Source organism: Pleurodeles waltl, chromosome 3_2 (assembly GCF_031143425.1).
Source record: "Pleurodeles waltl isolate 20211129_DDA chromosome 3_2, aPleWal1.hap1.20221129, whole genome shotgun sequence".
NCBI classification, from domain to species: Eukaryota; Metazoa; Chordata; class Amphibia; order Caudata; family Salamandridae; genus Pleurodeles; species Pleurodeles waltl.
In genome coordinates, this window is record NC_090441.1 from 121,442,700 (window position 1) to 121,458,260 (window position 15,561).

General features: G+C 46.8%; 1 protein-coding gene across 2 annotated transcripts in view; it reads right to left on the bottom strand.

Annotated features, from left to right (window-relative positions):
• The window catches only part of COL26A1 (collagen type XXVI alpha 1 chain), a 622,272-nt gene that overhangs the window by 16,355 nt on the left and 590,356 nt on the right, over positions 1-15,561 (bottom strand). For both annotated transcript variants that reach the window (XM_069226960.1, XM_069226959.1), the window contains exon 13: positions 1,073-1,117. In XM_069226960.1, coding sequence (XP_069083061.1) covers positions 1,073-1,117 — 45 coding nt within the window. The remainder of the gene's footprint in view (positions 1-1,072; positions 1,118-15,561) is intronic.

The following is a 15,561-nucleotide window of genomic DNA, read 5'->3' on the forward strand; positions in this document are numbered from 1 at the left end:
AAAATCAACATTCAATTTGTGATGGGAAGGTTGGAGCTTTTCTAAATTCAATTGTCCCATCGTCCATACCATATTCTCTTTAATGCACTTGCACTGCTCCCCCAAATCAATCCGAGGATACAAACATAGGGTCATATTTACAAGCCCCTCGTGCCTCCTTGCGCTGCCCAACCGTCATTTCTTTTTATGCTAAGAAGGCATTAAGGAGGCCTCCAGTGTGCGCCATATTTATAAAGTGGCACAGTGCATGCATTGCGCCACTTTGTAACTCCTTACACCACATTATACCTGCGCCATGTATAAAGTATGCAAGAGGGGTGTTCCCATGCAGGGAGGAGCAAACAAATGGTGCAGAAATTTACAAGATTTCTCTGCACCATTTTTTCAATCATTTTTAACGCCTGCTCAGGGCTCAGAGCAGGCATTAGAGTGACACTCCCACTATGACTTATGGGCCTCCCTGTGCTTTGGTGGACTAGCGCCATAATTTTTCCTGCTAACCTATGACGCTATTGTGCTAACGTGCGCCCTGGTGCCCTGTATAGTGAATACAGTTCTACCATAGTGACGTTAGGAGGGTGCAGGACAACACAGCAAAAGTGGCGCACCAGAGCTGATGCGCCACTTTCTTGTAAATATGGCCACTAATTCTTCATTTCCTAAGCAGTGGTGGACCCCCTGCGAAGGCATCGCCAACCCCCAGGGGTTCCTGTGCGGCAGGTTAAAAACCGCAGCCCTAAGCTGAAGGACTCCTTAACGCAGCAGACTTGTGGGTCACCTGTGGCTTAGGTCTATAATCAGGGAAGAGGACAATTCACAGTTGGTATAGTTCTCGATTTCAGGGTTTAAAACTATAATACCCCACAGCTGTACTATCCCAGAGGGCTGAAACAAGATCAACTATTGTGCAAGTAATGCATACTGCCCACTACTTAAAAATTTTTAGGAACCACAATACATGTACATGTGCTAAAGGCAATATATCCCAGGCCTCGCTGCCTATTCACAGCCCTTTGGAAGCAAATAGTCTGACCCAGAGCTGCTGCCTGCCCAAGAAGGCTACACTTCTTACCTCGGCCCCTTTTTCTCCGTCGTCTCCTTTCATGCCAGGTTCTCCCTGTGGAAAGGAAGTATTCAGCGTTACTACATAGACAGCGCTCTTTCTATTTATTTCATAATCATGCTTTATTAGGCGAAAATCTTATTCAAGTAACACAAGGGAAATGGAGAACAATAACACTGAACGTACAAATATCACATATGCACTAATTCGATAAAAACATGATGTAAAGGAAAGGTTTAAGCCACCCAGCATCCTTGCTTAGTTGTACCAAATAGCACAGCTCAGAAATAATATCTAACAGGAAACGACGCGTCGGTTCATTCTAATAGTTTGTACACGTCCTGGCAACGAATTAGCTCAGGCCTACAATGAATAAATGAAGACATTTATTATGTGCACCAGAAGGCATCGTGCCAATGGGACTGATGCGCCGGGGGTCAAAAGTGACACAAACCAGTCACTCACCGGAACAAGGAGTGCTGGGAGACGAGACTCACAAAACAGCTGACCATGTGAGACCCAGAGTGGTGGAGGAGAAACGGAGCCCATGCCACTGCCGGGCATCCAGGGTGAAACAAGTATTGGCAAAAAGAGTAGATCAAGCTCTGCTGTGGCAACACCCACAAGCACACTCATGCCGAAATGCCATGTAACCACACACGAAGATCATTCCTAAGCTTGGTAGTCACTCTAATGTTACTGATACTGGTAGTGGTGGTGTGGTATTGGTGGGGATGATACTGGTGACGTTTTTAGGGTTACTGCTGGTGCAGTTGGTTTTAGTGTAGTATTGGTGGAGCGTATAGAGGTGGTAATGTGGAACTGCTGCACTGTTGGAATTGATGGCATTGGTGGTTGTGTTTAATTAGTGGTGTGGTGTTTTTGGTGGTGGCATTAGTAGCATTGTTGGTGGCATTAGTGATGCCAGTGGTGATATTTCTTGTATTGATGCTTGTAGTATTGGTGCTGATGGTTTTGACAGTGTGATATTTGTGGCGGTTGTATTGGTGGTAGGTAACAGTGGGGGGGTGGTATTGGTGGTGATATTGTTAGTGCTAAGGGTATTGGTGTGGTAGTACTGCAAGCTGTGGCGATATGCATTGACAGTATTAGGGCTGATATTTGAGGAGGTGGTATTGTTAGTAGCACTGGTGGTGATTTATGGATGGTGATAGTATTTTTTTTGTAAAATAAGGCAACTGTAGCTTGCACCACCGATTGACCCTGCCAGTGGTGCCCATGACACTACCAACCCAAATACTAACCATCACACTCCTATAAGTGTGGTAATTCAGACTATTCCAGGCCCCCAAAGCAAAAAGAATGGCTTGGACAGCAGGTATTTGTAATTTTGTTAAGTTTATTTGACTTCTAAACAACTGCTGTTTATGCTCATTTCTAAATGAGGTGAACAGTGCCACCACGTGGCAGACTGTAATAAGTGCAAGTGTTGACATTTAATTATTGGTGCCGAGCACTGGAAACTATTGGCTCAAATTAAGCACTGAAGCACTGAAGGTAGGTAACCTACCTGAGCAAATTCTCCCACCAGTGTGCTAAACTAGCTCTTAGTCTGGCTAAGACAGCCTATTCTTTAAGACAGCCTCATCTAACCCTTACTAGTAAAGGGCCGAGACAGCAGGCTACTTCAGGGAGTGTGTGTTCCAACACTTGGATCAAGACTGCACACAGTAAAACTCTTAAACAAATATAATAAAATCATCAGGCATTTTATGATTAAAGAAGCCAAAAATGACAAAAATTGGACAGGTAACTGTATCGGTATAGCTTTTCAAAGTAATAGTTCCGCTCCACATGTCTTCTCCTTTGTGCATGGATAGTCAATTAAATTTCCTATCCAGTATTCAAAAGTGGTCAATGGATGATTTTTATCCCCTGCAGTCATGCCTTAGCATCATGACCCTCATCACCAGGCTGCCTCTTACCTGCAGATAGGCAAGAGGGGCTGGTTGGGAGTCAGTCGACTTGTGCAGGCAGGCACCATTCGCTGCTTTGGAACTTTACAGAGTTCCTGTGGTTGTCTCTCTGGTGGGTGTCTTCCTAGCAGACTGAGAGGGTCATTACGACCCCGGCGGTCGGTGAAATAGTGGCGGTAGTACGGCCAATAGGCTGGTGGTACATACCGCCACTATAATGACATTGGCGGTTTGGCCCAAGCCAAACCGCTAATTCAACACACCGACCGCCACGGCGGTAATGACTGCCGGGATACACACATTCACCCGCGCATGCATACATTCATACACACTCACAGCAACACTCACGAACAACCACCCTTGCACACACGCAATCACACGACACAAAATACATGAACACACACACCCACTCATGCACACACGCATTACACATGCATGCACGCATTCACAGTCACACACACCCCTACACACGCACACAATACCCCCAACCCCCTCTCCTGTCGGAGAACCCAACTTACCTGCTTGCAGGGGGTCCTCCGGCAGGAGACGGGACGCAGCGTTGCTGCCAGCAGCAGCTTCCGCCAGCAAAAAAAACCCAGGTCGTATCATGGAACATGATACGGTAGGCGGTGTTTTGCTGGCGAGGCGCTGCTGCTGGCAGCAGGGCCACCTTACTGCCATTCGCCGCCATGACCGTAGCCAGAATTCCGCCAGCCTTCTGGCGGAATTCCGGCTACAGTCATATTATAGTGGAAGGTCAGTAGCCACGGCGACGGTCTTTTGGAGGCCGTCGCCATGGCGGTAGGTGGAATATTCTGCCAAAGTTAAAATGAGGGCCTGAGTCTCTTCTGGTCCTCCCATGTCTGACTGGGTCCGTATGTGGTACCCCCTCCTCACTTCCCAGTTCCATCCATGATGCTGAGACCAAAGTCCTTGTCTTCTTGTGGAGACTCCTCTTTCTGGGTACCAGTTCACAGTGAGTGCAAGCTGGCTTTGACACGCACCTCCCAGTTTCAACAAAGTTCCAACAAAGACTATTCAGCAAGTCCAATGCCAGACCAGTTACAACTGGTCTGCTTCACAAGAAGAGTCTATTGTGTGCTTTATTGAGACCCTGAAAGCTATCTGGAGATCAGTTGGCACAGATCCTTTCGTAGAACAAAACACACAGGACTTGGTTGGGGCGGTCTTATTCCCATCCACAGTTCAGTCATCTATCATCACCTTCCAAGTCTTCCAAGTCCTTCACCATGCACCTTCATGAATCTGTCTTTCTTTCACGGTCAGACATTCAGCTGTGTTCTGTCTCTTGGAAAACTTACAAATCTGGGCTCAATGGCTAACAAGTTGTTGAAGTTAAATAAAAGGGTCTTCATACAAGTGTCTGATTGAATTAGGATGTGAGATCTTTATTCCATGTAAGGTCCTTAGGTTACAATAACCGAAGGTAGGTCCGTTCAGGGTTCCATCCTCCCTCCTACTCTGCCTTACTCCTAGATACCATTCCACACTGCACATCAATCTTCTATTACAGACACCAGGTCAGGCATACAGGGAATGAGAACACATAGAATCCTGCACAAGCTTTCAGGGCAGGGGGTCTGTCTCCTGGTCTTCTAAGCAACAGATTGAACTAAGCCTTTGTACAATCCCATGCGTCAGTCTGAAAAAACGTCAGATGTTTCACCTAGCAGAGGAGCCAGGGAATGCCCCTATTCTGATTTATACCAACCACAACTTACCACAGTCTCTGACTTACCATGAAAACTCTGCTAAATGGTCAGTTCGACATTTTCAAAGGATTGTGCTACTAAGGTTCAAACCAGGGATGCCCTTGCATAGCCCATTTCCATTGAGTCCCTCCCACAGAATACCAAGGCTTATCTCACTCAAACTGGTTTGGTGACCCCTGATCTTAGACTTCCATGAAGGAACAGGTTAGAACTATATTTCTGTCCAGCTCAGCATCCCAGCTGTGCTGGTTCTTTAAAGCTTCCCTAGCAGTGACCTGGCCTCACCCACACACATTCCTTTCTTATTTACTCTCTGGCTTTCTAGGAAGGTGGTGGGACCCCTTCCTCCAGAGTAAGACTGCAGACCCCTCTGAGGTCCTGGAAAGGGAATCAGCCCTTCTGCAGCTCTCTATTGCAGTTTCGGCTAGTTAAGCGCCTGCAGCTCAGAAACGAAATACAGTGAACTTAAATGGCTTGAAAGAAACGCATATGCTTAGAAGCCATTTAGCAGTTTCTCAGTGCACAGAGTCAAAATACCAGCAGTGACCAGCAGAGTAAAATGGATGGAAAGCATACAAAATGGCAGATTTTCTTACATGTATTCTCATCTACACATAGAGATTCTAATGGTTCCCGCCTGTGCTGATGTAGTAGCTAATGTATCACCTTCTCTTCATTTATGAGCTTGTCTAACACCTTTGGTAAATGTTGATGCTGTACATAACTGCATAGATAAAGAAACAAAGTAACACCTGTGGAGACACTGTTCCCTGTTGTTCTGCTTTGTCTGAATATCTTACATCTCCCTAGGCCTGCTCTGTCTGAAGATACCACTGCTCCTATTTACTACAACTCAGGAAGCCTCGTGCTGCGTAAACTTCTTCAGCCATGTGTTGTGTAAAATGAATAAAATGCACAGCACCATGTTTACAAAGAGTCGAACACGATGATGTCATAAACCACACTCATGCTGCAAATGAGGGTGCAAGGTGTTTGCACGAGATCTAGTGATTGCATGATTAAGGTATACCTCCCATTACAAATATTTGTTGGACAAGGCTAAGCCTACTAAAATATATAATTGGGCAGAATTCACACATTATGTAATACAATATACTGGCAATTTCCGCTTGCCCACTGCTTGCTCCTAGTTTCATTTGGAGCTAGGATTCCAAGCAAAGCCTGGTTGATGCACTTAAGTTCTGGCTTTCCATAAATCTTGGGGTGTCTGAGCTGTTCCTGACCCATTAAGTCCACTTTGCATAGACCAGGGGTTTGGCGCTACATGTTGCAAAGGCATTAGGTGTGAAGCTTGCATTAACTTTTGACACTTTTTTGTCAGCAAATGTTGATCAGTGCTGCAAATTGAGTTGCTTAGTGTTGCACAAGTGCCAAAGCTAATGAACAGTAAAGTTGGGCTCCAGTGGCCTGAAAGCACTGTCGCTTACGCCAGTGTTTAATTTGTAAAAATAAATTCGTGCTTGGGCCCTCGTTAGGTGATCACAGCAGCTTGCACCACATATTGTCACTGTCAGGGCCAAGGGCAGCAACTACACAACTTCTAAGCACCACACTGCTACAAGTGTGATCATTCATATTGTTAGAGGCCCCCAAATCTATAAAAATGGCTTGCGTCTGGTATTAGTTGTTTACAACGTATATTGAATTAGTAAACAACTTCTGTTCTGCTCATCTTTAAATTACAAAAAACAGTGCCACCATGTGGCAACTGTCAAGCACTGGAAACCACAGGCTCAGATTAAGCATTGGTGATAGTATTAATAGTGGTATCAGAAGTATTGATGGTGGTGGTGTGGTTATTGATGGGCGTATTGGTGGCAGTGTGGTATTGTTATTGTTGGTGGTATGGTATTGGTTATTATATGTGTGTTATTGGTGGTGGTGGTGTTGGTGATGATCATGAACTGGAGATGGTGGTACTGATATAGGTGATACTGGAGGAGGTGGTATCGAGCCTTATTCATGGTCGTATTAGTGGTGGTCATAGTGGTGGTACTGCTAGTGTTGTTTGTGGTTAAGAATTGACATTGTAGTGATGGTATTGGAAGTGGTAGTGGTAGTGTGGGTATTGTATGTGGCAATATTAGTGGTGGTTGTATTGGTGATAGCCTAGTATTGAAGGTGGGGGGGTGTTAGAAATGGTGGTGGTGGTGTTATTGGTGATGGTACTGTTTGTGTTATTATGAGAAACCAGGACTTTTTACAGTGTACTCCCACTTTTTGCCCCTATTTTTGACTACTAGATGCTTTTTTTCTGACTCTGAGGGTGCCCTAGGCTCTGCTAACCAGACACAGGGTTTGTACTCTGATTAAAAGTATATGGTAACTAAGTGTAATTATAGTTGGTACTGACAACCTAACTGTAAGTTCCTAGTATATGGTACGGCATGTAGGTTTGGAGACCCGGCAGACTTAATGCACTTAAGTGTGCACTGCTGTGGTGCCCGTGGTGGCATAGCAAGCACATGACCCACGTTTGGGCATACCCTCCCCACTTAGGGTGACAAATGCAAAAAGAACAGACAATGGATTAACCACAGATCTGTGACTGGACACTGTGAGTGTTTGAAAAGTGTCAGCACTCTGTCCATCATCCTTTTGTGTTGCTAAAGTCGCCCTAAGTGGCCAGGGTTAGCCAAGACGTGGGTCCCTTGCTCACTATGCCACTGGATTCAAGCTAGCCTGGCTGATGAAGGGTGATACCCTGAAACCTGTCCCAGGATAATTGTTTCCGTTCCAAGAAGGTCCTGGCCTGGCAGTTCGGGCTGGACTGTTCCCATAGGGAGCAGGGACAAGACTGATTTGCATATGGCTCAGTCCAAACTGGGGTGCAAAAGATTGATGGCTTAAACCCAGATCTGTGACTGGGGGTGAGTGTTTGAGAAGTTTCAGCACTCCGTCCATCGTCCTTTTGTGTTGTTAATGAGGTGTGAAGTGGTCTGCATTGGGAACTGCAGAGCAAAAGGTAGGAATGGGGCTGGTCTTCAAAGGGTGAATGACAGTTAAGACAGGACACAGGCTCACTCCCACTTCTTGCCACCCCAGCCAGATGGGAGCCCCAGTAATAAGACTGGCAGAGGGGCTGGAGGGGGAATGTTGAAGAAAGTTAGCCACACCAGTGGGACTGCTTAGCCAGATGCTAACCTCCAGGGGAAAGTTTCTCCATCTTGGATTTTTAAGAATAGTGCTTTCTGGGAGAATAATATGCCACATTTTGGAGGAAGTGGTCATACTTCTGAATGTCACCCTGTACCCCATTGGTCAGGGGTGGCCCCTCTGCCTGCCAACCCAGGAATACTGAATAGATATGACAGAGTTGTCCAACAACTCACATCCCTGATTGAAACTACAGGGAGAAGAAGGACTTTCCTGCTGAAACCCCAGTCTGCACCCTATCAATCAATCAATATTTGTAAAGCGTGGCTACTCACCTGTGAGGGTCTCAAGGCACTGGGGGAGGGAAGGGGCCTCAAACCCAAAGAGCCACGTCTTGAGGTTCTTCCTGAAGATGGTGAGCGGCGTGCTTTGCCTGAGGTGAAGGGGGATATTGTTCCAGCTCTTTGCTGCAGTGTCTGTGAAAGATCGTCCTCTGGCGGTGGTTTTGCGGATGCGAGGGACAGTGGCCCAGGCCATCTGGGTGGAGCAGACGGATCTGGTGGGGGTGTGGAAGGAGATGCGGTTGTTCAGGTAGGCTGGTCCTGCGTTGTGTATGGCCTTGTACAAGTGGGTGAGAAGTTTGAAGGTGATTCGCTTCTCGACCGGTAGCCAGTGCAGGGCCCTCAGGTGTTGGGAGATGTGTTCTCAGCAAAGGAGGTCCAGAATGAGTCTGGCGGTGGCGTTCTGGATGAGGTGACTGCCCTGCGACAATCTGCTGCAATCCATCTGAAGATCTTCCAAAGTTTGTGGAGTGTGTGCCAGCAGGAAGCGGTGACACAGTTTACCTGGCGGGTCGTGGATAGGGAGGAGTTGAGGATGATTTCTAAGTTGTTGGCATGTTCGGTCAATGCAGGGGGGGGGGGCCTGAGGGATGTGAGCCACCAGGAATCGTCCCAAGCTGAGGTGGCATTTCAAGAGATGATGAGCTCTGTCTTGTCCGAGTTAAACTTGAGGCAGCTTTCTCTCATCCAGGTGGTGACGGCTTCCATTCCTGAGTGAAAGTTTGTTTTGGCCGTATCCAGGTCTTCTGTGAGGGCAATGATGAGTTGTGTGTCATTGGTATATGACACGATGTTCATACCGTGGCTTGTGACGATGGCAGCATGTATACGAGGGGCCATGTATACATTGAACAGTGTGGGACTCAGTGATGATCCCTAGAGGACTCCGCAGTTGACTCCTGTGGTTCTGGAAGTGTAGGGCGGTAGTCTGACCCTCTGCGTCCTCCCGGAGAGGAAGGAGTGGATCCATTCCAGGGCTCTTCAGCGGGTTCCTATGTTGTGGAGTCTGGTGTGCAAAGTGCTGTGGGAAAAGATGCTGAGAGGTCGAGGAGTATGAGTGCTGCAGTGTGGCCGTGGTCTAGGAGTAATCAGGTGTTGTCGGTGGCTGCCAGGAGTGCTGTCTCCATGCTGTGATTGCTGCGGAAGCCGGACCTGGAGCTTTCGAGGGAGTTGTTCGCCTCAATGAAATTCCATACGTGTGCATTGATTACTTTCTCTAGTACTTTGGTGGGGTAGGGTAGCAGCGAGATGGGCCGGAAATTATTTCGTTTTGATGGGTCGGCTGAAGGTTTCTTCAGGAGAGGGCGTATTTCGGTGTGTTTCCAGTCCTCGTGGAAGGTGCCCGTGCTGATGGAGCAGTTGATTGTGTTACGAAGCTCGGGGGCGATGGATGCACTGGCTCTGATGTATATGTGGTGTGGGCAGGGGTCCGAGTAGGCTCTGGAGTGGGTATTGTTCATGATGTTGACTGTTTTCTTTGTGGTGAGCATGGACCAGCCGTGGATGGTCTGGGGCGATTGCAGGTTCTGGTGCCTTGATTATCCTAGAGGAAGCTGTTGTAGATCTCCTGGATCTTGTGTTGGAAAAAGGAAGCGAGTTTGTCACAGAGGTCCTGTGACGGGGATGCTGGTGGCTTCGGTGGGGTGATGTGTGAAGTAGTTGATGACTGAGAAGAGTTCCTTCAAGTTGTGTGCGGAGGAGTTGATGTGTTCTTGTACTGCATCCTTCCTTACGTTCTTGATTTTTCGTCGGTGGGTGGCGGATGAGGCTCTGAATGAGGTGAGGCCTTCACTGGATTGGCTGTTCCTCCATTTTTTCTCTAAATGTCTGCGGGTACGCTTTGATTCATGGAGTTCGGTGGTGAACCAGCTAGCTTACTTAGGTACGCATTTGGCCGATATCAGCCAGAGAGGGGCTAGAGAGTTGGCGCATTTGGTGATCCATGCGTTGAGATTGCGTGCTGCTGTATTGGTGTCGTTAGAAGGGGGATGGAGGGATTTGGCAAGCGATGAGGTGACTTGCTCGTTGATGATTTTGTTCTATTTCCTGTGAGGGGTCCTGGAGGTGCGGGTGCGACTGCTGGGTGCAATGATTGTGAAGTGTATGCAGCGGTGTTCGGTCCAGTCTGGGGTGGAGATGGTCTCGATGGTGATCTGCTTGCTTGAGGTGAAGACAGGGTCCAGGGTTTGTCCTGTGATGTGTGTGGGTTTGGAGACCAGTTGACTGAGGCCGAGGGTGGCAAGGTTGTCAAGTAGAGCGGTGGTGTGTGGGTCGGTGCAGTCCTCAAGGTGAAAGTTCAGGTCGCCGAGAAGGAGGTAGTCGACTGTAGGCCAGGGCCTCGGGGGTAGCGATGTCTATGACATCATGTATGAAAGATGGGCGGGGGCTGGGTGGCCTGTACACCAGTGTACCACGGATGGAGGAGTTGTGGTTGGAGGGGACCAGGAAGTTAAGATGTTCCATGGTGGTGCAGTGTTCTTCTTGGACAGCCTTGACAAGTAGTGAGGATGTGTGCACGATGGCGAGTCCTCCGCCCGGGCGGGAGGGCCGATCTCTCCCTAGGATGATGTAACCGTCGGGAATGGTGATGGTGATGTCTGGACCCGAGGTGGGGTTGATCCAGGTCTCGGTGAGGAAGGCGATGTCCGGTCGGGTGGTGTCAATCAGGTCCCAGAGTTCCGTGGCGTGTTTGTGGAGGGAGCGCATGTTCAGGAACAGGCAGTTGATGGGGTTGTGGAGGTTGATGGTATCTTTGTGTGCGGAGAGTACCTTCGGTTTGTTGAGGCTGGCGCTCAAGTTGCAGTTCCTGCAGGTGAAAGGTCCATGGGTGTCCTTGGGGGAGATGGTGCAGCAGTTGTTGAGAAGTCTGGTGTTGAGATGGAGAAGGCACGGAGTCGTAACGGAGGCAGTCCATGAGGTGGTTTAACGGATGTCCAGGGTTCCTGGCACTGGGCGCGGTCCAGGCACGGACGGATGCAGTCAGGCTTTCCTTTGGCGTGCAGGTGGCACGGCTGCCATTAAGAAGGGGAGGGGGTGGGAGGAGCAGTGAGCTGGAAGGCAGGAAAGGTACTTTGCGGGGTGCAGAGGAGAGAGGGGAGAAAGGAAAAAGAAATAGAGAAATGCAGGGGATGATAGAAGAAAATGGCAGAAAACACAAGAGTGAAAGATTGAGAGAGAGAAAGAAAAGAAAAGGAAATACTTACTTGTGATGGCTACTAGACCACCAGGGATGAAGTACAGGGATGAGCCTGCTGGTGGAGGAGGGCCTCGAACTGAGAGTCAGGTGACTCTCAGTTCGTCCCAGCAAAGGCAGAGGCAGCAGCAGCCAGAGGGGCTGGGGAGGGCCCTAAAGGTCTGCACTCTGGATGACTGCACCTGCTGCACACTGAGGAACTACAGCTCTGAGTCCTTTGCCTGGCTTCAAAAGAGTGAAGGAGTGGACTCCCTGAAAGCAACAGGTTAAAAGAGCTTCACCTGCATCATCTCCACCAAGACGAATCGAGCTAGCCACCTTCACCTTCAATGGACCTTTAAGGATTTTACAGATGTATTCTGGGAAATGTAGTCTCAACATCTCAAGGACCATCACAGAGCTTCTAGACCCTTAGATTGGTTTTGAGGACCACTGGAATGAGATCCAGAAGTTTGGAGCAACTTTGGAAAAAAGTTCAATAAGGTGACCATTCCATCATTGATTGTCAAGCCGCCGGCGTCGAACCGCGACCCGACTTGAATTTCAGGTTCATCCCACACAAGCGCCAGAGCTTTTGCTTATCAACAAGACTTCCAGAAGTTCACCGGGACCTCGTGCTGAGCCAATGCAATATTGTTCACCAAGAATACAATATTGTAAAGTAAAAGAACACAGATTTCCTGTTGCAGGAAAAATTCGAAGCTTTGTTTCCAAAGGTGCAGCTTAGTTAGAGCCGATGGTGTGAATCTCAAATTTATGTCTAAAAAAGTGGTGGGTGGTGGAGTGGAGGGGTGAGATGATCAAGAGTACAGCATCCATGAGAGATCCAACACCTATGGGTTCATCTTTCTGACTTTTGTTTTAATCAGCTACGTCTTAGCCAATACGTATTTTTGAAAATTGGGATGTCAAGTTAATTGTTTTGCCCCAATTTGTGTCAGATTTTGTTGGTGGGATAACCCAAACCTTCCTGGAGAGGTTCAGACTGCCTTGCTATGTTGCACCTGATCAGTGCACTAAGGAACTGGGTTTAAAACATTTTTCAAGGATGTTTTCAGCTCACGGTCTAGCGCTGCAATATTAAGCATTAAAGTATCAGGAGGGTCATTGTGTTCTTTTGATCTACTGTCCCATATCACACGCCACCCCCTCCCCTGGAAAAAAGGGAACCATTGTTATTTACACTGCACTCTTCACCTTCTCAAAGCCAAATTTATGACCAAACGAACAAACTAACGTTTAAACTCTAAAAAACACTGAATTTCACCAGATATATTCACCTCAAGTAACTGTACCATATGCCCCAAGGTAACTATACCTCACGCCCCACCAAGCACAGTTTTCCCATCAACAATTTCATTTGTAAATACTGCAGGGATATTATCAATGATGTCATAAAAGATATCATTAGTCCCAGTGGACTCTATCCCCTAAGGCTGTTTTTTTTTAAATAAAAGGGTTGAAGAAGCGTGCCCCCCCCCCCCTCCTGAAGCCACATTAGACCCTGGGAACCCCATCTTCCAGGGCTGTTTTTTTTAACATAGAGGAGGGGGCCACGTGGCCCCTTTCTCTGAGCTTTATTAGGCCATGGGGACCCCAACTTCTAGGGCCACTGCTTAAAATGAAGGCAAGGTGAGCCGCACTGCCCCATTCCCCAAGCCATTGCTCCTGTCTGCAGGGAGCAGCTATTTATGCTGCTCCCTCCAGGAAGGAGTAATTTGTTGATCTGTTTCTGTGCCTGCATCAGTGCAGGCAGGGAAACAGCTCAAAGTCTGCTCCTAGCCAGTGGGGGCATTTTTAAAGCTCTTTGTATTTGCTCCTGCATAGTGGGAGTTTTTAAAATGCTCCTGCCAGACAGGAGAAAACACAAGGTTTCCTGTCCACGCCGGGGCAGGCAGGGAGACTGCTGTGTCCTGGGGGTGGGTTCCCCAGGGACACAGCTAGTAAGCCGGCCCCAGGAGTTTAGCAGCCCCAGGGTTTCGTGTCACTGGGGCCTTTAGAGGCTTGGGAGTGGGAACTGCGGACCCCTCCCCTTAAAACATAATTCAGGTCACAGGGGATGGGGTCCCTGGGGCCAAAAGCGGTCTAAAAAATAAATAGCATTGTTCCCCCGGGCCCTGGCCCACCCTGGGGTTTAAAACAAGATGCACGTCTTATTTTATTTTTTTAATTGCTGCAAATTTGTGGATTTCTGTAAAATCATGGCCAAATCTAAAAGTAGCAAGGCAGGCAGGATCCCTCTGGGACCGCACAAGCAGGCTAGGGGATCATAGTATTCCTACCATGCCCCGTCTGTTTTTTTTTTTAACCTTTTTGTGAGGGTTTGGGACTGAGCCCTGAGTCCAAAGATGGCTGCCACCACTTCCTTGTGGAGGTGGTGGCAGCCAATCAGATCTCACTTTGAGATCGTCCGGCTTCGCTGAGTGAAATATAGAACTTTTATTATCCTTACTTTCTCCAAAACTACTGAATGGATTTGCACCAAAACAGAAAAAAGTACTCTTTCTGGGCCATGATCTAGCTTCCAGTCAAATTTGGAGTAAATCCGTTTGATGGTTTGGGCTGTATTGGTGTCTGTAGTTCCTATGGAAAAATGAATGGGAAAAAATGTCCTTTTAGGACCCCATGTTTTTCTCAGCCCCCCCCCTTGACGGATCACCTCGAAATGTTCCATTTGCAAACTAGTCAAAAAGAAGATATTTTTGGAAAGTTTTGTGGAGGTTCATCAAATGGGGCCAAAGTTATTAGTAACACAAATATGATCAAAATCAAAGTTTAAAGTAACGTTATAGTTAGGTGAATATGTCAGTGACAAAATTAGTGTTTTGAACGAAAAAAAAAACAGAAATTCACGAGTCATAGTTAGCAGAGCTAACTATAACTTGTGCCTCGCCATGCACTGATTATGTCCTAAAATATTACATCACTCATGACATTTTCTTTGACATCATTTATCACATATCAAACTACATCATTGATGACATCACTGATTACATCATCCACTGAGTGTGTTTGTTTTATAGTTTCCATAGTGGCAGATAACTACCATTTTACTTTTCTACCTATTTTCGCACACCCCGTGCCCAGCTAATGGGTGTAAGTGATTACAAAATCATGGGATTCTAAGGCATCATTGATGTGGAGAGCTATCAAACACATTGTAAATCTTTGTATTGAAGAATAGCTCTGTGTGCAGGTGACAGTTGATGACTTGTGTTCCTTATGTTCCACACAAGATTTTTGTTACTGCTCAAAAAGTTTCCAGCAGGGCAAATATCCTATATAAAACATATTAAGTACTGTAAACAGCCTTAAGTTATTAGACAGAAACGTCTCAGCATGGCAGTTTCTACATAACATACCTAACTGTGTACACCAGGTACTAACCTATGTACATGTGCTTATTGTGCTCCAGAAGATGAGTTATCTGTAACGTTTTCACCATATTATGAAGGCTGCAGGTAGTATGATCTTTAGCAACTTTAGACCTTAATAGTCACTCTTTGAACAAGTTTTACATAGCTTGCACACTTTTCTTAGTAGATAATTTTTAACACTATGTGGTGTATTTCTCATGAGAGTTTTACTGTCTGCAAGCGGTCTCATACACAATAAACTATCTCCATAGAGCAAACTGTGTTAACAGTCACCACTGCTCTATTTATATCTATTTATATCCATTTTTTTCCCAGTGTAGGTTCAGTGACTGTCACAGGTTTGATACTGGTCCATAGTAGGGCATTAATTATGTAACAGGGCTTAAGAATCTGGAGGAAATTGGTTTTCCTTGAACAGTTGTATACAGGTTGAACACTGAGCACAGGATAGGTTACCCTTGATTTTGTGGTTCATAGTCAACATGAACTCGACTACCCATAGCGTGTATGGCATAGGTCAATGTTGCACATAATACAAGCTTGCTTTACCTATGGGGGTTGAATACATGATATCAGTAATAAAGCGTCATATTATTCTGAGCTATCTTGCACCAATATTCACTGCTCTAATGCTATACCCGTTTATAAAGCAACGTGTACATCAATGGTGTCATCTGTGATGTCATAAATAATGTCATAGAGCAAGTCATGAGTGATGCAATATATGAGGTAATAAGCATGGATTGGCAGGGGTGCAAGTTATAGTTAGCTCTACTAACTATAACTGGGGAGTTTCTGTG